At 48.0% G+C, this 20,805-nt stretch overlaps 1 protein-coding gene across 2 annotated transcripts in view; it reads right to left on the bottom strand.

Moving 5' to 3' along the window:
• The window catches only part of xpnpep3 (X-prolyl aminopeptidase 3, mitochondrial), a 96,417-nt gene that overhangs the window by 72,298 nt on the left and 3,314 nt on the right, over positions 1-20,805 (bottom strand). For both annotated transcript variants that reach the window (XM_078237586.1, XM_078237587.1), the window contains exons 2-6: positions 19,274-19,390; positions 16,380-16,787; positions 8,523-8,725; positions 4,452-4,514; positions 2,525-2,638 (exon numbers count right to left, since the gene is read on the bottom strand). In XM_078237586.1, coding sequence (XP_078093712.1) covers positions 2,525-2,638; positions 4,452-4,514; positions 8,523-8,725; positions 16,380-16,787; positions 19,274-19,390 — 905 coding nt within the window. The remainder of the gene's footprint in view (positions 1-2,524; positions 2,639-4,451; positions 4,515-8,522; positions 8,726-16,379; positions 16,788-19,273; positions 19,391-20,805) is intronic.

Here is a 20,805-nt window from a genome sequence, read left to right as displayed (position 1 = left end):
AAGTCAGGGGGTTAATAACATGTGGAGGGCAGTCAGCACTCCAGCCCTTTTCACTATCCAACTACAGCATGATCGATCAGTAACCTATCTACACTTATCCACCTTCGTTCTGTAACCCCAACACCCAATAAAATCTAACAGCCTTCGATTTTCAGTTCACCCACAGCCTCTGCAACTTTTGGGGAACAGAGCTCCAGATTCCCTCGACTCTCTGTGTGAGGAAATGTGTCATTTCTGTACAGCCTGGCTCTTCAGTTGATCCACTTATTGTAGACACTCCCATCAGAGGAAATACTTCCTCTATTATCGACTTTTTTACATTTTGTTTTGAGGAGGTCTTGTGGCGCAGTGGGTTAGCGTCCCTGCCTCTGAGCCAGAAGCTCCGGGTTCGAGTCCCAGCCCAGGAATTGGTGTCCAAGGAAGGTGCGTTCATAACGCGGCCAAAGAAAGAACAAAGAACAGTACAGTACAGGAACAGGCCCTTCGGCCCTCCAAGCCTGCGCCGATCATGATACCTGCCTAAACTAAAACCGTACGCACTTACAGAGTCCGTATCCTTCCATTCCCATCCTATTCATGTATTTGTCTAGTTGCCCCTTAAATGTCGCTATCGTACCTGCTCCCACCACCTCCCCGGGCAGCGCGTTCCAGACACTCACCACCCTCTGTGTAAAAAACTTGCCTCGCACATCTCCTCTAAACTTTTCCCCACGCACCTTAAACCTATGCCCCCTCGTACTTGACTTTTCTACCCTAGGAAAGAGCTTCTGACTATCCACTCTGTCCGTGCCTCTCATAATCTTGTAAACCTCTATCAGGTCGCCCCTCAACCTCTGTCGTTCCAGTGAGAACGAACCGAGTTTCTCCAACTTCTCATTGCTAATGCTCTCCATACCAGACAACATCCTGGTAAACCTCTAAACAGGTTGAGTATCAACCTGGAAAACCAATGGCAGGGGGGTGAGTGTGGAAATCCCTGGTCAGACATTTGACGGGGCATGCGGATAAAGTGCAGGCAATCGCAGCTAGCTGGACCACCCGAGTGAACTCGAACACCCCACCACAATTCCTTTTAATCATTTTAAATGCTTCAATTCGATCACCCCTTAATCTTTTACACTGTCCTCGAGAACATGAGCCTAATTTACGCAACGCGTTCTGTTACCATAACAGCAACTTTTATTTCCATTGGACCTTTAACGTCCCAAGCTGTTTCCCAGAGCGTTATCAGACACGGAGCCTCATGAGAAGACAGTTGACCAAAAGCTTGGTCAAAGACGTAGGCTTTCAGGAACACGGAGGAAAGGGAGGAGGAAGTGTCGGGCCTCGGATCAGCGATTGGAATTCCTGTGCGCATGGACGCAGGGAAATGCAGGTTGCATCGAAGGACAGAGTCGCGGAATAAAGGAGGGAGCTGCCAGCCCAATCAGAACCTTATCGTATGGACATCACTATAAATTCCTCAGTTTGTAACCACTGATCAATCATTTTCAGCATGTTCTGTGTAATAAGGAACGACTGTTAACAGAATCCACATTGGTTGGTAAAGTCAAACCGAAGACACAGAGCCTTTCCTTGCTGCGAGAGGCTATTGGCTTTGCTCAGTGTCAACTTTCCTCACACACACCCCCAGTGTCCCAGCTATCCCCTATCGATACTCGTTCAATAAAACCAATGGTCAATAAATTAAACAAAAATGGCAGGCGGCACAGCCCCAGGGTAGGGCACTGCAACTAGTATAAAATGTCAAAGGAAACTTAACCAGCTAAACCAAACTATCATTCCTGGGTAGGGTGACCCCAGCTCCCGCAGTGCCCACAGGTCATGGAAGGCCAGAAGCGTGCCGATGGATGCCCTTTGGGTCACTGTCTGTGTGTGTGGAGTTTGCACATTCTCTCCCGTCTCTGCGTGGGTTTCCTCCAGGTGCTCCGGGGCAACACGGTGGCACAGTGGTTAGCACTGCTGCTTCACAGTGTCAGGGACCCGGGTTCGATTCCCGGTTTGGATCACTGTCTGTGTGGAGTCTGCACATTCTCTTCCGTCTCTGCGTGGGGTTCCTACAGGTGGAGTCTGCACGGGATTCCTCCGGGTGCTCCAGTTTCCTCCCACAGTCTGAAAGACGTGTTGGTTAGGTGCATTGACCCAAAAAGGCACTGGACAGTGGCGACTAGGGGAATTTCATAGTAACTTCATTGCAGTGTTAATGTAAGCCTACTTGTGACTAATAAATAAACTTTCCTCCCACAGTCTGAAAGACGTGCTGGTTAGGTGCATTGGCCATGCTAAATTCTCCCTCAATGTACACGAACAGGCGTATGAGTGTGGCGACTAGGGGATTTTCACAGTAACTTCATTGCAGTGTTAATGTAACTTGTGACTAATAAATAAACTTTAAGTATTTATGTGTTCAAATATCCATCACCTGTTTCCCTTAGTGATGCAATAACAGTCCCTAACAATGTAATTAACATTAACAAATTTTAGCAATGTAATGGATAAAGACATTGACAGAATACATTCTTACCTTAATCATCTGGTTATTTTTCACATAATGCAGGATATTGGAGCGATTGCCACCAGCTACGACCGGAGGGTATGCCAGGAGGTCCGCCCCACGAGCTCGACACTCAAAGTCAAACTGCAATGGAGAAATAATTTGGAGTCGCAGGTTACGGAGAATCATTCTCCAATGCATTTCATCCATCTTGTGCAAGACTAAATATGGAGTCATACTGTGCAGAAAAGGCCATTCGGCCCATCGAGTCTGCACCAAAAATAACTACCACTAAAGGCTCGCTAATCCCATTTCCCTGCACTTGTCCCATATCCGTGAATGTTCTGATGCTTCAAGTGCTCATCCAAATATTTTTTAAAGGTTGTAAGGTTTCCGGCCTCCGCTACCTTCCCAGGCAGCGCGTTCCAGATTCCCATCACACTCTGAGTGAAATTTTCTTTTTCTCAAATCCCCTCTGAATATCTTACCCCTCACCCTAAAGCAATGCCCCCTCGTGGAATCATAGAAACCCTACAGTGCAGAAGGAAGCCATTCGGCCCATCAAGCCTGCACTGACAACAATCCCACCCAGGCCCTATCCCCGTAACCCCACGTATTTACCCCATTAATCTATCTTTTAATGCAAGGATAGATATATTTTTGAACAGTAAAGGAATTAAGGGTTATGGTGAGTGGGCGGGTAAGTGGAGCTGAGTCCATGAAAAGATCAGCCGTGATCTTACTGATTGGCGGGGCAGGCTCGAGGGGCCAGATGGCATACTCCTGCTCCTAGTTCTTATGTACTTAATCCCTCTAATCCACACATCCCAGGACACTAAGGGGCAATTTATCATGGCCAATCCACCTATCCCGCACATGTTTGGACTGTGGGAGGAAACCGGAGCACCCGGAGGAAACCCCCGCAGACACGGGGAGAACGTGCAAACTCCACACAGACAGGGACCCAAGCCGGGAATCGAAGCCGGGTCCCTGGCGCTGTGAGGCAGCAGTGCTAATCACTGTGCCACCGTGCCGCTGGCTCATGATTGACCCCTCAACTAAAGGGAACAGCTGCTCCCTACTCACCCATGTCCATACCCCTCATAATCTTATACACCTCAATCACGTCCCCTCTCAGCTGTCACTGCTCTAGAGAAAACAATCCAAGCCTATCAAGTCTCTCCTTATCACTCAAATGCTCCGTCCCAGGCAGCATCCTGGTGAACCTCCTCTGTAACATATCAGGATTATAATCCTGCACTTAAGTGCGACAGACAGACAGCAAGCATTTACCTTGAAACACATTTGGAAAAAGTAAGTTAGATGGTGGCCCTTCAGTTGGCACCTTACCAAGCACTAACTCTGCGAGTTAGCTTGACCTCACTCATAGTGATTACACCATGTTGGTGGATTGAAAGGCTGGTGGGATGATTCAATGCTGGTGGATATGGGTGACCAACACTCCGGGTTCAGTTCCTCTTGTTTGGATCAGAATATCACGGGGCCATGGGTAGGGTCACAAACAAACCTTGGCAGTCAAAATGCAATCCTCCATGTGCAACTGTCAATCATTGGTTAATCTCGTACCACTTGAAAATCGCAGTCAATTAATTTCGGCGTTTGGCAGTACAGGATTTGATTACCGCTGAGAAAAGGGGCACGTTGAAGCTTTTCATCTTGCACGCATTTGCCAGAATAAAATATGTACAGAAAACAACAATTTGTACCGTAAGTGAAGAGAGTATTGACTGGTTGGCAAGTGGACTCTGATTGGTAGAGGTTCTGTCATGTAGAATGCACCAGGTGATGGTGACTGACAGTTAACTGCCAAGCTCTTATCCAGTTAACTGCCAAGCATTGTGATACATTTGATGAGCTTTACTTTTAAGCTAATACTTATTTATTTGTTCCATGTACACCTGGTTGCTACCACGCTACAAAAGGTTTTGCTGCTTACCTTTGCATAAATATAGGACTCATCAACTGGAGCCTTGGACGAAAGCATCGTGCTGATGAATGCCTGAAAATAAATGACAAGGCTTGGACCGGCACTGTAGCAATTTGGAAACTTTGCAAAATACACAGCAGCAATAACTGAACAAGTTAAAAAAAAGTAAAGTTAAAGTTTATTTATTAGTGTCACAAGTAGGCTTACATTAACACTGCAATGAAGTCACTGTGAAAATGCCCTAGTCGCCACAACTCCGGCACCTGTTCGGGTACACTGAGGGAGAATTTAGCATGGCCAATGCACCTAATCAGCACCTCTTTCGGACTGTGGGAGGAAACCAGAGCACCCAGAGGAAACCCATGCAGACACGGGGAGAATGTGCAGACTTCGCACAGACAGTGACCCAAGCTGGGAATCGAACCCTGGTCCCCCGGCGCTGTGAGGCAGCAGTGCTAACCACTGTGCCACCGTGTGAAGGGTAATCGAGATTCGATATGTTGACTCTATTCGCTCTCCACAGATACTGTCAGACATGCATTTTCTGGTTTTGTTTCAGATTCCAGCATCCACAGTATTTTGCTTTTATGTCTTGAGTATGTTTGTTCTTTGGAAAACCCTAAAGTCAAGAACACCTCTTACATGCCTGTTAACCAATGCTTAAATAATGTCAGTATATTGCCCCCAATCCCACGTACTCTAATGGTCTTTACTAACCTCCTGTGTGGGACCTTATCAAAAGCTTTCTGAAAGTCCAGTACACCACATCCACTGGTCCCCTATTCTGCTGGTTACATCCTCAAAAAACTCAAATAGGTTGGTCAACCACGATTTCCTTCACATAAGTCCATGTTGACTCTTTCCATTATTTTCTAAGTGTTGAATTATTACATCCTTTAGAATAGATTTTTACAATAAAGTCCAAAGATGCGCGGGTTAGGTGGATTGGCGTGCTAAATTGTCCCTTAGTGTCCCGGGATATGTAGGTTAGAGGGATGAATGGGGTAAATATGTGGGGTTACGGAGATAAGGGCCTGGGTGGGATTGTGATCGGTGCAGACTCGATGGGCCAAATGGCCTCCTTCTGCAGTGTAGGGATTCTATGGTTTTAGGGTTTTCCCTGCATGCTGATGTCAGGCTTACAGATGTGTCGTTCCCTGCCCCGTTTTCTCGGTCCCTTCTTGCTTAAATAGCGAGGTTATATTTTCTACCTGTGCAGGAACTGTTCCAGAATCCACAGAATTTCAAAAGATGACCACCAACACACCCACTATCACCGCAGCCGCTTCTTTCAACACTCCGAAATGTAGATCGTCAACTCCAGGGGATTTATCAACTTTCAGTCCCGTTCATTTCTTCCCTGACAGGGTTAGGGTTCACCGTTCATGTATACTGCCTTTCCTCATACAGGAAGAATGGTCTCTCGGGGGTGTGCTGACGTGTGGGTGATGCTGTCGAGATCTTTGGAACTGCACCCCGGAGGCCGGTGCCTCCTGAACAGAAAGCATTGCCACAAAGGTATTTATAGCATTCTATCTGCCCATTCATCCAACCGACCAACACTGCTGTTTACGCTCCACTGAGCTTCCCCTCACCCTACTTCACCGTGGGGGCGGCACGGTGGTCAGCACTGCTGCCTCACAATACCAGGGACCCGGGTTCAATTCCGGCCTCAGGTCACTGTCTCTGTGGAGTTTGCACATTCTCCCCGTGACTGCGTGGGTTTTCCTCTGGGTGCTCTGGTTTCCTCCCACATTCCAAAGGTGCGTGGGTTAGATTAATTGGCCGTGCTAAATTGACCCCAATGTCAGGGGATTAACAGGGTAAATATGTAGGGTTACAGGAATAGGGCCAAGGTGGGATTCTGGTGCAGACTCGATGGGCCGAATGGCCTCATTCTGCACTGTAGGGATTCTATGATCTATCCCCAAGGCCACATTTGGAGTACTGCGTCCAGTTCTGGTCACCGCACTACCAGAAGGACGTGGAGGCTTTAGAGAGAGTGCAGAGAAGGTTTACCAGGACGTTGCCTGGTATGGAGGGTCTTAGCTATGAGGAGAGATTGGGTAAACTGGGCTTGTTCTCCCTGGAAAGACGGAGAATGAAGGGAGACCTAATAGAGGTGTACAAAATTATGAAGGGTATAGATAGGGTGAACAGTGGGAAGCTTGTTCCCAGGGCGGAGGTGACGATCATGAGGGGTCACGGGCTCAAGGTGAGAGGGGCGAGGTATAACTCAGATATCAGAGGGACGTTTTTTACACAGAGAGTGGTGGGGGCCTGGAATGCGCTGCCAAGTAGGGTGGTGGAGGCAGACACGCTGGCATCGTTTAAGACTTACCTGGATAGTCACATGAGTAGCCTGGGAATGGAGGGATACAAACGAATGGTCTAGTTGGACCAATGAGCGGCACAGGCTTGGAGGGCCGAAGGGCCTGTTTCCTGTGCTGTTCTTTGTTCTATCTCCCTCATGCTTCATAGAAATCATAGAAACCCTGCAGTGCAGAAACAGGCCATTCGGCCCATCGAGTCTGCATCGACCACAATCCCACCCAGGCCCTACCCCCATATCCTGACACATTTACCCGCTAATCCCTCTAACCTACACATCTCCGGACTAAGGGGCAATTTTAGCATGGCCAATCAACCTAACCCGCACATCTTTGGACTGTTGGAGGAAACCGGAGCACCCGGAGGAAACCCACGCAGACACGAGGAGAATGTGCAAACTCCACACAGACAGTGACCCGAGCTGGGAATCGAACCCAGGTCCCTGGAGCTGTGAAGCAGCAGTGCTAACCACTGTGCTACCGTGCCGCCCCGTGCTTATCCCCCTAAAGTGCATCTTCGCTTTTTGCCTCAATTACTCCATGTGGCAGTGAGTTCCACACTCTGCGCTAACATGTTTCTCCGGAATTCCCTGCTGGACAAAGAAGTGACTACAGGCTAATCAGTTTAACCTTAGTGGTGGGAAAGATTTTAGTGATGATAATTCAAGACAAAATTTAAATTAACAGTCGCAGGGGCAAAAAGCATTAGAGAGGGTGCAGCAAAGATTTGTGAGAATGGTCCCAATTATGTAGAAAGTTTGGAGATGGTGGGATTGTTCGACTGGGAGAAGGCGGTAGTGGTGTTGTCACTGGGCTAGTAATCCAGAGAGACCCAGAGCAAGATCTGGGGACCCGGGTTCAAATCCCACCATAGCAGATGGTGAAATCTGAATTCAATAAAAATCTGGAATTAAAAGTCTAATGCAGACAATGAAACCATTGTTGATTGACGTAAAAACCCATCTGGTTCACCAATGTCCTAATCTGCCGTCCTTACCCGGTCTGGCCTACGTGCGACTCCAGAGCCACAGCAATTACAGTTAGATGGGTAAGATGGGTATAGAGGGATATGGGCCAAATGCGGGCAATTGGGATTAGCTTCGGGGTTTAAAAAAAGGGCGGCATGGACAAGTTGGGCCGAAGGGCCTGCTTCCATGCTGTAAACCTCTGTGACTCTATGTGGTTGACTCTCAAATGCCCCTCTGAAATGGAGGGCAGTTCGGAATGAGCAAGAGGTGCTGGCCCAGCCAGCAACACTCACGACCCATAATTTAGGAAAAGATGGGAGAGGAGATTTAGTGTCAGGGTTCAAGATTATGAGGGGTCTGGACAGAGTAGATAAGGAGACACTGTTCCCATTCGCAGGAGGATTAGGTACCAGAGGACAGAGATTTACTGCAACTGGCAAAAGAAGCACGAGGAGAAACTTTTTCGCACAGTGAGTGGTCAGGATCTGGCATTGCCAGAGGAGGCAGGTTCAATCGAAACCTTCAAAAGACAATCAGATAACTATCAGAAGATAAACATTTGCTAGGCTATGGGAGGTAAGATGGGCGAGTGAGACTAGGTGAGTTGCTCTTGTCCAGTATGGACGCAACAGGCCAGTGGCCGCCTCCTGTGCTGTAACCATTCCATGATCTTATATTTGTGGCTCCTAATTCTGGAGTCCTCTCCAAGTGGAAACCAGTAAATCCTGTCGTCAACAGGAATGCCATTCCTGTAACCCTTGCTCCCCACTGTTGTAACCTACCTCTGAGGTAATCTTTGCAGCCGTCTTCATAAGTCCAATCTCCGTGTCCGACTTAATGAGTCGTAGATGGTGGATGTGTCTGCGAACTGGCTGGACGGTGTTGCTGCTCTGGTCTTTGATATCTACGAGGGGCTGCATGTATTCTGCGTGTAACGCTGGGTGAACCATTGGCCCAGTGTCGTACCACAAACTGCACCCTTCATCTAGTTGAGAAATGGAAAGGAGAGGCAGAGGCAATCCCTCGGTCAATACAGTTTAGAAACATAGAAAAACTACAGCACAAAACAGGCCCTTCGGCCCCACAAGTTGTGCCGAACATATCCCTACCTTTTCGGCCTACCTATAACCCTCCATCCTATTAAGTCCCATGTACTCATCCAGGAGTCTCTTAAAAGACCCTATTGAGTTTGCCTCCACCACCACTGACGGCAGCCGATTCCACTCGCCCACCACCCTCTGTGAGAAAAACTTCCCCCCAACATTTCCCCTGTACCTACCCCCCAGCACCTTAAACCTGTGTCCTCTCGTAGCAGCCATTTCTACCCTAGGAAAAAAGCCTCTGAGAGTCCACCCGATCTATGCCTCTCAACATCTTATATACCTCTATTAGGTCTCCTCTCATCCTACGTCTCGCCAAGGAGAAAAGACCGAGCTCCCTCAGCCTATCCTCATAAGGCATGCCACTCAATCCAGGCAACATCCTTGTAAATCTCCTCTGCACCCTTTCAATCTTTTCCACATCCTTCCTGTAATGAGGCGACCAGAAATGAGCACAGTACTCCAAGTGGGGTCTGACGAGGGTCTTATAAAGCTGCATCATTATCCTCGGACTCCTAAACTCAATCCCTCGATTGATAAAGGCCAGCACACCATATGCCTTCTTAACCACCTCCTCCACCTGTGGGGCCGATTTTAGAGTCGTATGGACCCGGACCCCAAGGTCCTTCTGATCCTCTACAGTACTAAGAGTCTTTCCTAAGACTAAGACTCCTTCATCCCATTTGACCTGCCAAAATGGACCACTACGCATTTATCTGGGTTGAAGTCCATCTGCCACTTCTCCGCCCAGTCTTGCATCCTATGTCCCGCTGTAACTTCTGACATCCCTCCAGACTATCCACAACCCCACCAACCTTCGTGTCGTTGGCAAACTTACCAACCCATCCCTCCACTTCCTCATCCAGGTCATTTATGAAAATGACAAACAGCAAGGGTCCCAGAACAGATCCCTGGGGCACACCACTGGTGACCGACCTCCATTTAGAAAAAGACCCATCTATACCCACTCTCTGCCTCCTTTGGGCAAGCCAGTTCTGGATCCACAGGGCAGCAGCCCCTTGGATCCCATGCCCTCTCACTTTTCCTAGACGCCTTGCATGGGGGACCTTATCGAACGCCTTGCTAAAATCCATATAAACCACATCTACCGCTTTCCCTTCGTCAATGTGTTTAGTCACATTTTCGAAGAACTCCACCAGGCTCGTAAGGCACGATCTGCCTTTGACAAAGCCATGCTGAGTATTCTTGAGCATACTAAAGCTCTCTTAAATGCTCATAAATCTTGTCCCTCAGGATCTTCTCCATCAGCTTACCAACCACTGAGGTTAGACTCACCGATCGGTAATTTCCTGGGCTATCCCTATTCCCCTTCTTGAAAATAGGAACCACATCCGCAATCCGCAAAGTTTACAAAAACTTTCATCTAAATAGTGTCTTAGACATGAGCGTTATCAAAACAACATGTGACACTGAGTTAATACCTCGATATTGGGATATCAGACCGAAAGCTTGATCAGAGGAAGGATTTCATCAACTCAAAAAAGAAACAAGGAGCATGACTGTGATCTGGGGCATTAGGCAGTGCATCTTGCCTCTGCTTGGAGTTGTTCCCTGTCGGGTCAGCTCAGTGTATGTTTGTACATTTCCCTGCAACCTTCCCAAAGCCATCCTACCACACGGGGATCGAACCCTCTCCACGCAGGTTCGCAGCTGCTTGTCTCCTCTGCTGCAGAGGGGAGCTAGCCCCATTCTCTCCTTGCTGAGGGGGAAGCGGTACCTCAGAATGCTCTCTCAGTTGTGCACGGGGACAGAGGTGGAACACAATCAAACAGAACCGAGTAAAGGCCATTCAGCCCATCATGGCTGTGTTGGCTCAATGAAACAGCGAGGCAATTAGTCCTGCTAACCTGCTCTTTCCTCAAAACCTTGTAACTGTTGCCCATCAAGCGTTTATCCAATTCCCTTGTAACTATTGAATCCACTTACAGCACCCTTTCAGGCAGCTCAGTCTGTGTATCTCCGCTTTCCCCACGCCACTTTTTGCCAATTATCTTAAAGCTTCAGGAATTAACTCACTTGCTAATGGAATCAGCTTCTCCCCCTCTATTCCGTCAAAGCCCCTCTCCCTCTCTATTCCGTCAAAGCCCATGTAACTTTGGACAACTCTATCAAATCTCACGCTCAACCTTATTTATTTATTAATACAAGTAGGTTTACATTAACACTGCAATGAAGTTACTGTAAAATCTCCTAATATCCACACTCCGGTGCCTGTTCGGGTACACTGAGGGAGAATTTAACATGGCCAATGCACCTGACATCCCAGAATTGGACAACTCCCCCAGCTGGAGTCTAACCATTGACTTAGAAAGGTTTCATAGAATTATAGAATGCCTACAGTACAGAAGGAGACCATTCGGCCCATCGAGCCTGCACTGATAACAATCCCACCCAGGCCCTATCCCCAAACCCCACGTATTTACCTTGCTAATCCCCCTGACACTAAGGGGCAATTTAGCATGGCCAATCAACCAAATCGACACATCTTTGGACTGTGGGAGGAAACCGGGGGAGAATGTGCAAACTCCACACAGACAGTCACTGAAGACAGGGATCGAACCCGGGTCCCTGGTGCTGTGAGGCAGCAGTTCTAACCACTGTGCCGACCAATTTTTTGATACTCAATGTCTCTATTTTTAAAGTCACTGATCCATAACAACATAAGAACTAGGAGCAGGAGTAGGCCATCTGGCCCCTCGAGCCTGCTCCGCCATTCAATAAGATTATGGCTGATCTTTTCGTGGACTCAGCTCCACTTACCCACCCGCTCACCATAACCCTTAATTCCTTTACTGTTCAAAAATTTATCTATCCTTACCTTAAAAACATTCAATGAGGTAGCCTCAACTGCTTCACTGGGCAGGGAATTCCACAGATTCACAACCCTTTGTGTGAAGGAGTTCCTCCTCAACTCAGTCCTAAATCTGCTCCCCCTTATTTTGAGCCATGCCCCTTAGTTCTAGTTTAATTTGCCAGTGGAAACAACCTTTCTGCTTCTATCTTATCTATTCCCATCATAATTTTATGTGCTTCTATAAGATCCCCCTTCAGTCTTCTGAATTCCAATGAGTATAGCCCCAGTCTACTGTCTCTCCTCATAAGCCAACCCTCTCAACTCCGGAATCAACCTCGCGAATCTCCTCTACACCCCCTCCAGTGCCAGTATATCCTTTCTTAAGGATATACCGGCACCGGAGGGGGTATAGAGGAGATCCCCTGTCCTTTGTTTAACAGATTGATCAACTTTTCCTGCCACCTTCAAAGGTTTGGCAGGGAGTGACCTTTCACTAGTTTGAATTCTACCTGGAGTTTTCCAAACCTCTGGAAAAATCAGATCAGGGGTGCGAGCCTTCTAAGTTGAAATTCCAAGTCTCTCCAGTATTGACAAGATAATTGCCATGTCCATACGGACATGATAAGGTCTGTACATACCCTTCTGTCACTCCTCAGGCAAGAGAGCAGCAAGGTGATCATTGATAAGGAGAGGCTGGATAGACTGGGACTTTTTTCTCTGGAGCGTAGGAGGCTGAGGGGTGATCTTATAGAGGTCTATAAAATAATGAGAGGCATAGATCAGCTAAATTGTCAATATCTTTTCCCAAAGGTAGGAGTCTAAAACTAGGTTTAAGGTGAGAGGGGGGAGATACAAAAGTGTCCAGAGGGACAATTTTTTCACACAGAGGATGGTGAGTGTCTGGAACAAGCTGCCAGAGGTAGTGGTAGAGGCGGGTACAATTTTGTCTTTTAAAAAGCATTTAGGCAGTTACATGGGTACGATGGTTATAGAGGGATATGGGCCAAATGCGGGCAATTGGGATCAGCTTAGGGGTTTTAAAAAAAAAAGGGCGGCATGGACAGGTTGGGCCGAAGGGCCTGTTTCCATGCTGTAAACCTCTATGACTGATAACTCTGTGTTCCTGCAGTGTGACCCATGCGAAGGAAGATGCCTCAGTGCTTTCCATTAGAGGAGGAAAAAACAATGCACAGCGAGGGGGAGAAAAGGCTACAGAGAGGGGGGAAGCTTTGTTCCATAGAGCCATCGAATCCCTACAGTGCAGAAGGAGGCCATTCAGCCCATCGAGTCTGCACCAACTCTACAAAAGGCCATCTTACCCAGCCCCTCCCCCCACACATTTACCATGGTTAATACACCTAACCTGCACATCTTTAGAGTGTGGGAGGAAACTGGAACACCCGGAGGAAACCCACGCAGACATGGGGAGAATGTGCAAACTTCACACCGTAACCCAAGCCAGGAATCGAACCCGAGTCCCTGGCGCTGTGAGGCAGCAGTGCTAACCACTGTGCCACCGTGCCTGCCCTTTTATCTTCTTGACCGTCCACCTTCAGAGGGTGGGTATGTGAAGCCCAGGTCTCTCTGTCCCTGCAGCCAACTGGAAAATTAGTTTATAATTGCCTCTCCTCATTTTCCTTCCAAAATGCATCGCTTCAGAATTCCATTATATTTCTTCTGCCATTTCGCCAAACCAATGTCCCCCAGAAGTCTGCTACTTTCCTTCTCATTATTCACTACATTTCCAACTACGTGTCATCTGCAAACTTTGAAATTATCTGCTCCGTACCAAGTTCAGGTCACTGATATATATCAGAAAGAGCAGTGGACCGAATACTGAGCCCTGGAAGACAACATTACAGCACCACCCTTCAACTCGGAAAACAACTATTTACTACTGCTACTCTGTTTTCCGTCTTGTGGGCAATCTTATTGTCCACGTTGTCATTTTCCCTTTAATTTCATGGGTTTTAATTTTGTTAAGAGGTCTATCATTGAAATCATGCTTGACGAATCTACTGGAACTCTTTGAGGATGTAACTAGTAGAGTTGACCGAGGAGAACCAGTGGATGTGGTTTATTTAGACTTTCAGAAGACTTTCGACAAGGCCCCACATAACAGACCACTGTGTAAAGTTAAAGCACGGGGGATTGCAGGTAATGTCTTGAGGATAGAAAGCTGGTTAGCAGATAGGAAACAAAGAGTTAGCACAAATGGGTCTTTTTCTGATTGACAGTCAGTGACTAGTGGGGTTCTGCAGATATCTGTGCTAGAACCCCAACTGTTCACATTATATATTAATGATTTGGAAGAGGGAACTAAATGTATTATTTCCAAATTTGCAGGTAATACAAAGTTGTGTGGGAGGGTGAGCTGTGAGGAGGATGCAGAGATGCTTCAGTGTGATTTGGACAGGCTGAGTGTGTGGGTATCTGCATGGCAGATACAGCATAATGTGGATAAATCTGAGATTATCCACTTTGGTAGCAATAATAGGAAGACAGATTATTATTTGAATGGGTGTAAATTGAGAGAGGTGGATACTCAGCGAGACCTTGGAGTCCTCGTGCATCAGTCGCTGAAAGTAAGCGCGTAGGTACAGCAGGCAGTAAAGGCGGCAAATGGTATGTTGGCCTTCATAGCGAGAGGATTTGAGTATAGGGATAGGGATGTTTTGCTGCAATTGTACAGGGCGTTGGTGAGGCCACACCTGGAGTATTGTGTGCAGTTTTGGTGTCCTTATCTGAGGAAGGATGTCCTTGTTATAGAGGGAGCGCAGCGAAGGTTTACCAGGCTGATTCCTGGGATGGCAGGTCTGTCACATGAGGAGAGACTAAGTCGATTAGGATTATATTCACTGGAGTTTAGACGAGTGAGAGGGGATCTCATAGAAACTTATAAAATTCTAACAGAGTTAGACAGGGTAGATTCAGAAAGAATGTTCCCGATGGTGGGGGAGTCGAGAACTCGGGGTCATAGTTTGAGGATAAGGGATAAACCTTTTAGGACTGAGGTGAGGAAAACTTTCTTCACCCAGAGGGTGGTGAATGTGTGGAATTCACTCCCACAGAAAGTAGTTGAGGCCAAAACGGTGTGTGATTTCAAGAAGAAATTTGATATAGCTCTTGGGGGCTAAAGGGATCGAAGGATGGGGGGGGGATCAGTGTATTGAATTCGATGATCAGCCATGATCAAAATGAATGGCGGAGCAGGCTCGAGGGGCCGAATGGCGGAGCAGGCTTGAGGGGCTGAATGGCCTCCTCCTGCTTCTAGTTTGTATTTATCTATGTGGCATTTTGTCAATGCCTTTTAAAAGAAGTCCACATCCACATTGACTGCACTACCGTCATCAATCCTCCCCATTGTTTGGGGAAGAACTCAATCAAGTTAGTCACTGGCCACTGGCCTTTAACAAATTCCCACCCGCTGTCGGCCATTTGCCCCATTCTTCCAAATGACAGTGAATTTTGTCTCAGGCTATCTATTGTCTCTGGAAAATCCCCCACCACAGGCTGACTGGCTGGTCGTTGATCTCTTGCCCCTTTTTAGGAAAAGAAAATCAGATAAAATTGAAAAAATTAACTTTGGCAGAATGCCTCCCATTGTGAGGTTCGAGTACTCTGAGACTGTTTAAACATGTCCGAGAGAACTGCAGGCCTTCACTATCACATCACACACTCTGTCACACAGGATTGTCTCACTTCCTGGCTCCACACTTCTTCTTTCAGGGTGAAGGAGACCTCAATTACCTTCCTCCCTCTGTGGTGGGTGGGGGGAGGGGGGCCCTCCCTTGAGGGGGAGAGTAATTAGAAACTAACAGCCCTCGCTGGGTTAAGGAGCACTGTTTACCAGCGAATATATAGTCCACTGAGTGGTCTTTCCACTCTGCGTCACTGGTAGACAGGGTGGTGAAGGCGGCGTTTGGCACACTTGCCTTCATCGGTCAGAGCATTGAGGGACCCGGGTTCAATTCCCAGCCTCGGCTCACTGTCTGTGTGGAGTCTGCACGTTCTCCCCTGTGTCTGCGTGGGTTTCCTCCGGGTGCTCCGGTTTCCTCCCACAGTCCGAAAGACGTGCTGGTTAGGGTGCATTGGCCGTGCTAAATTCTCCCTCAGTGTTACCCGAACAGGCGCCGGAGTGTGGCGACTAGGGGATTTTCACAGTAACTTCATTACATTGTTAGTTCAATTCTGACCTTGGATCACTGCCTGTGCGGAGTCTGCATGTTCTCTCCGCGTCTGTGTGGGTTTTCTCCGGTTTCCTCCCACAGTCCAAAGATGTGCGGGTTAGGTTGATTGGCCATGCTAAATTGCCCCTTAGTGTCAGGAGGGCTAGCAGGGTAAATACGTGGTGTTAATATAGAACATTACAGCGCAGTACAGGCCCTTCGGCCCTCGATGTTGCGCTGACCAGTGGTACCAATCTAAAGCCCCTCTAATCTAATTAAGGAGATAGGGCCTGGATGGGATTGCTCTTGGTGCAGGTTCGATGGGCCGAATGGCCTCCTTCTGCACTGTAGGGATTCTATGACCCAAGCTGGGGATCGAACCCAGGTCCCTGGCACTGTAAGGCAGCAGTGCTCACCACTGTGCCGCCCTGAATGAAGTGACGCCTCTGCATGAAGACCCTGGTCTGACATTTCCATCCTCCATAGAAACAATTTTGAGGCCATGATGAAATGCCACCCCTGTCGCCACATGAACGGAAATCAGACGCTACTGACCTTTAAACCTCCGCACGTACCGCCCAAACTCCTTGGTTGTGTAGGCCTCGTCCACCCCCGTGAGGGCAACTGCACCATCCACCCCAGAGCACGGGCCATCCCACAGTTCTCGCTTCTGGTTCCTCCTCGGCACGAACAAGACAGCCTTGTGGGAAGGCAGCCTCTCTCCGGGAATACTGTGGAGCAGCAGGATGCTGTCGGGCTCCTGGAAGCCGCACAGGTAAAAGAAGTTTGTGTTCTGGTGGAAGGGAAATGGGATATCGTTGGTCATGTAGTAAGTGGGGTGGGACAGCAGAACGACAGCGTGGTCCGAAGCCCCCAGGATCCCGGCTTCTTTGTGGATCAGACTCATCAGCTTGTGTCGACGCAAGGCATATTCCACCTGTGACAGCCTGGGGGTCACCTCGCCTGTAAATGATGCAGAAATGCAGTTACCCTTTCTGGAATACCACAGCTCAGCAAGGGGGAGGTGATGGCCCCAGTGATATTATCGCTAGACTATTAATCCAGAAACTCAGCTAATGTTCTGGGGACGCGGGTTCGAATCCCGCCACGGCAGCTGGTGGAATTTGAATTCAATAAAAAATATCTGGAATTAAGAATCTACTGATGCTGCAACTGTACAGGACCTTGGTGAGACCACATTTGGAATATTGTGTGCAGTTCTGGTCACCTCACTATAAGAAGGATGTGGAAGCGCTGGAAAGAGTGCAGAGGAGATTTACCAGGATGCTGCCTGGTTTGGAGGGTAGGTCTTATGAGGAAAGGTTGAGGGAGCTAGGGCTGTTCTCTCTGGAGCGGAGGAGGCTGAGGGGAGACTTAATAGAGGTTTATAAAATGATGAAGGGGATAGATAGAGTGAACGTTCAAAGACTATTTCCTCGGGTGGATGGAGCTATTACAAGGGGGCATAACTATAGGGTTCGTGGTGGGAGATATAGGAAGGATATCAGAGGTAGGTTCTTTACGCAGAGAGTGGTTGGGATGTGGAATGGACTGCCTGCAGTGATAGTGGAGTCAGACACTTTAGGAACATTTAAGCGGTTATTGGATAGGCACCTGGAGCACACCAGGATGATAGGGAGTGGGATAGCTTGATCTTGGTTTCAGATAAAGCTCGGCACAACATCGTGGGCCGAAGGGCCTGTTGTGTGCTGCACTGTTCTATGTTCTATGATGACCATTGTCGGAATAATCCATCTGGTTCACTAATGTCCTTTAGGGAAGGAAATCTGCTGTTCTTACCCGGTCTGGCCTACATGTGACTCCAAAGCCACAGCAATGGGGTTGACTTTCACATGCCCTCTGAAATGGCCGAGCGAGACACTCAGTTCAAGGGCAACTAGGGATGGGGCAATAAATGCTGGCCCAACCAGCGATGCCCATGTCCCACAAATGAATTTTTAAAAAGCACAGCATCAGGGGAATTGCCAAGCCAGTGAGAGATGGAAGAAAGTTTGACCACTTTTCTCTCCCATGTGCCGACTGAGTGGCTCCCGGTGTCATTTCACATTCCTGGGTTTAATCGTTTTTCATTTCATTGAGCAGTTGTTCTGACTGATCCAAACCCGATATAAACAAGGTGTAGTTGAGATTAATAACATTGATGCATTTAACAATCTGTACATCATAGAATCCCGACAGTGCAGAAGGGGTACATTCGGCCCATCGAGTCTGCACCGACCACAATCCCCCGCAGGCCCTACTCCTGTAACCCCTCATACTTACCCTGCTAATCCCCCTGAAACTATGGTTAATTTAGCACGGCCAATCCACCTAACTTGCACATCTTTGGACTGCGGGAGGAAACCGGAGCACCCGGTGGAAACCCACGCAGACACGGGGAGAACGTGCAGACTCCACACAGACAGTGACCCGAGCCGGGAATTGAACCTGGGTCCCTGGCGCTGTGAGGCAGCAGTGCTAACCACACTGTGCCGCCCTATAGCTTCTACAGCACATTTTACATAATGAAATGTCTCAAAGGGCAACAAAGGAACATTATTAACAAAATATTTCCCTGAGCCTCATCGGGGAATTTCACAGTAACCTGATTGCAGCATTAATGTAAGCCTTACTTGTGACTAATAAATAAACTTTAACTTTATCCAGAGCTATTAGATTAAGTGAAGTAAAGCAGAGGTGGGTTTTAACAACTGTTTTAAAGTGAGGTCAAGAGGGCGGAAAGGCATAGGGAGGGAATTTCAGAGATCGGGGCCCCAAGCAGCTGAAGGCACGGCCGCCAATGGTGGTGCCATTATGATTGGTAATAATGCTCAAGGGGCCAGAGTTAGAGGAGCAGATATCTCAGAGGCGTGTGGGCTTGGAGGAGATTACAGAAATAGGGCGGGGCGAAATGTGAAGATCGATAAGCACATCGGGAAGAAAGGAACCAAACGTTATGCTGATAGGATGGGATGAAAGAGTGCGGGAGGAGACCAATGAGGGGCAAAAACACTGACGTGGAATCTGTGGGGCCTGATTCTGTTAAAGTTTATTTGTTAGTGTCACAACTGGATTACATTAACACTGCAATGAAGTTACTGTGAAAGTGCCCACACTCCGGTGCCTGTTTGGGTACACGGGGGGAGAATTTAGCACGGCCAATGCACCCTAACCAGCACGTCTTTCGGACTGTGGGAGGAAACATGAGCACCCGGAGGAAACCCACGCAGACACGGGGAGAATGTGCAGACTCCACACAGACAGTGACCCCAGCCTGGAATTGGGCTCGGATCCCTGGCGCTGTGAGGCGGCAGTGCTAACCACTGTGCCACCCATGATCACGCCAAGAGCCAAATCTCTCAAAGACTTTCTGAACTGGGTTGCTTAGATTTGGAGGCTACCAGTCAAGACAAGGACACATTCATCAAATCATTCATATAACTCCATACCTGTTTTAAGGAGGTGGGGGTGTGTGAAGGGGCTTGGCTGCCCGAGGTAGCGAGGGGGCACGCTCTTCTTCCCAGAAGATATTATGGAAAATTTCTTGTGGAGGCAGTTCGCACATCCTGAAAACGGAAAGGACAGAGTGTTAAATCCACCTCCACCAGAGGACACATTTATTGATTTATTAGTCACAAGTAGGCTTACATTAACACTGCAATGGAGTTACTGTAAAATTCCTCTCGTCGCCACACTCCGGCACCTGTTCGGGTCAATGCACCTAACCAGCACGTCTTTCAGAATGTGAGGGGAAACCCGGAGCACCCGGAGGAAACCCACGCAGACACGGGGAGAACGTGCAAACTCCACACAGACAGTGACCCAAGCTGGGAATTGAACCCGGGTTCCTGGCGCTGTGAGGCAGCAGTGCTAACCGCTGTGTCTCCGTGCCACCCCCCACTGTGCTATTGTGCTGACATAAGGCAGAATTAAAACAATGAAAAGCTCAACAATTCTACTTCCATACCTTTTGTGAACAGATTTATGGTTAAAGCTGTCTCTAATCCTTTAAAACCTCCTTAATGTTTTCGGTTCAACAACAATATACAGTGGTGAAGGGGCCGGCAAATGATCTACTCTCCAAATCTAATACAGCAGAGGTTACTGACCTGCCCCAAACGGAGAGTGCCAAAAGTACAGTGCCACTGATCAATTTCAACTACAGTATAGTGCCGGAGAAGAGTCACATTGGACTTGAAACATTAACTCTGTTTCTCTCTCCACAGATGCTGCCAGATCTGCTGAGTTTTTCCAGCATTTTGTTTTTATGCCACAGATTTCTTTACAGAACATTCGGGAAATCTTCCCCTTGTGGCTGGTACCACTGTAGCCCCCTATAAAGAAGCTCCCAGAAAATGGTGATTCAATCTGCACTTCCAAAACCTCCAAATGACACATATAGAGTGCCACCGTGCCAATCACCGTAGAATGCCTCAGAATATATCAGCATTGCCATTGGGACAAAATCCTTGAACTCCCTCTCTAACAATATTGTGGGACTACCTGTACTACATGGGGTGCAGCAGTTTAGAAGGCTTGCACCTCCTCAAGTGTAACTGGGACTGAGCAATACGTGCTGGCCTTGCCAGCTAGTCACCTCCCAAAAATTTATTCTAAAAACTTTTCACACAAGAACCAGATCATAGAATCCTTACAGTGACATTGGACCCATCGAGCCTGCACCAACAACAATCCTACCCAGGCCCCATCCCCATGGCCCCACGTATTTACCCCCCCATGCTGGTTAGGTGCACTGGCCGTGCTAAATTCTCCCTCAGTGTACCCGAATAGACACCGGAGTGTGGCGGCTAGGAGATTTTCACAGTAACGTCATTGCAGTGTTAATGTAAGCCTTACTTGTGACACGAAGAAATAAACTTTAAGAAAAAACTGTTAATCCCCCTGACACTAAGGGGCAATTTTAGCACGACCAATCCACCCAACCCGCACATCTTTGGAATGTGGGAGGAAACCGGAGCAC

The sequence above is a fragment of the Mustelus asterias genome, chromosome 21, assembly GCF_964213995.1.
Source record: "Mustelus asterias chromosome 21, sMusAst1.hap1.1, whole genome shotgun sequence".
NCBI lineage: Eukaryota > Metazoa > Chordata > Chondrichthyes > Carcharhiniformes > Triakidae > Mustelus > Mustelus asterias.
Note: the sequence above shows the minus strand (reverse complement) of the source record. Positions and strands in the feature narration are given on the sequence as shown.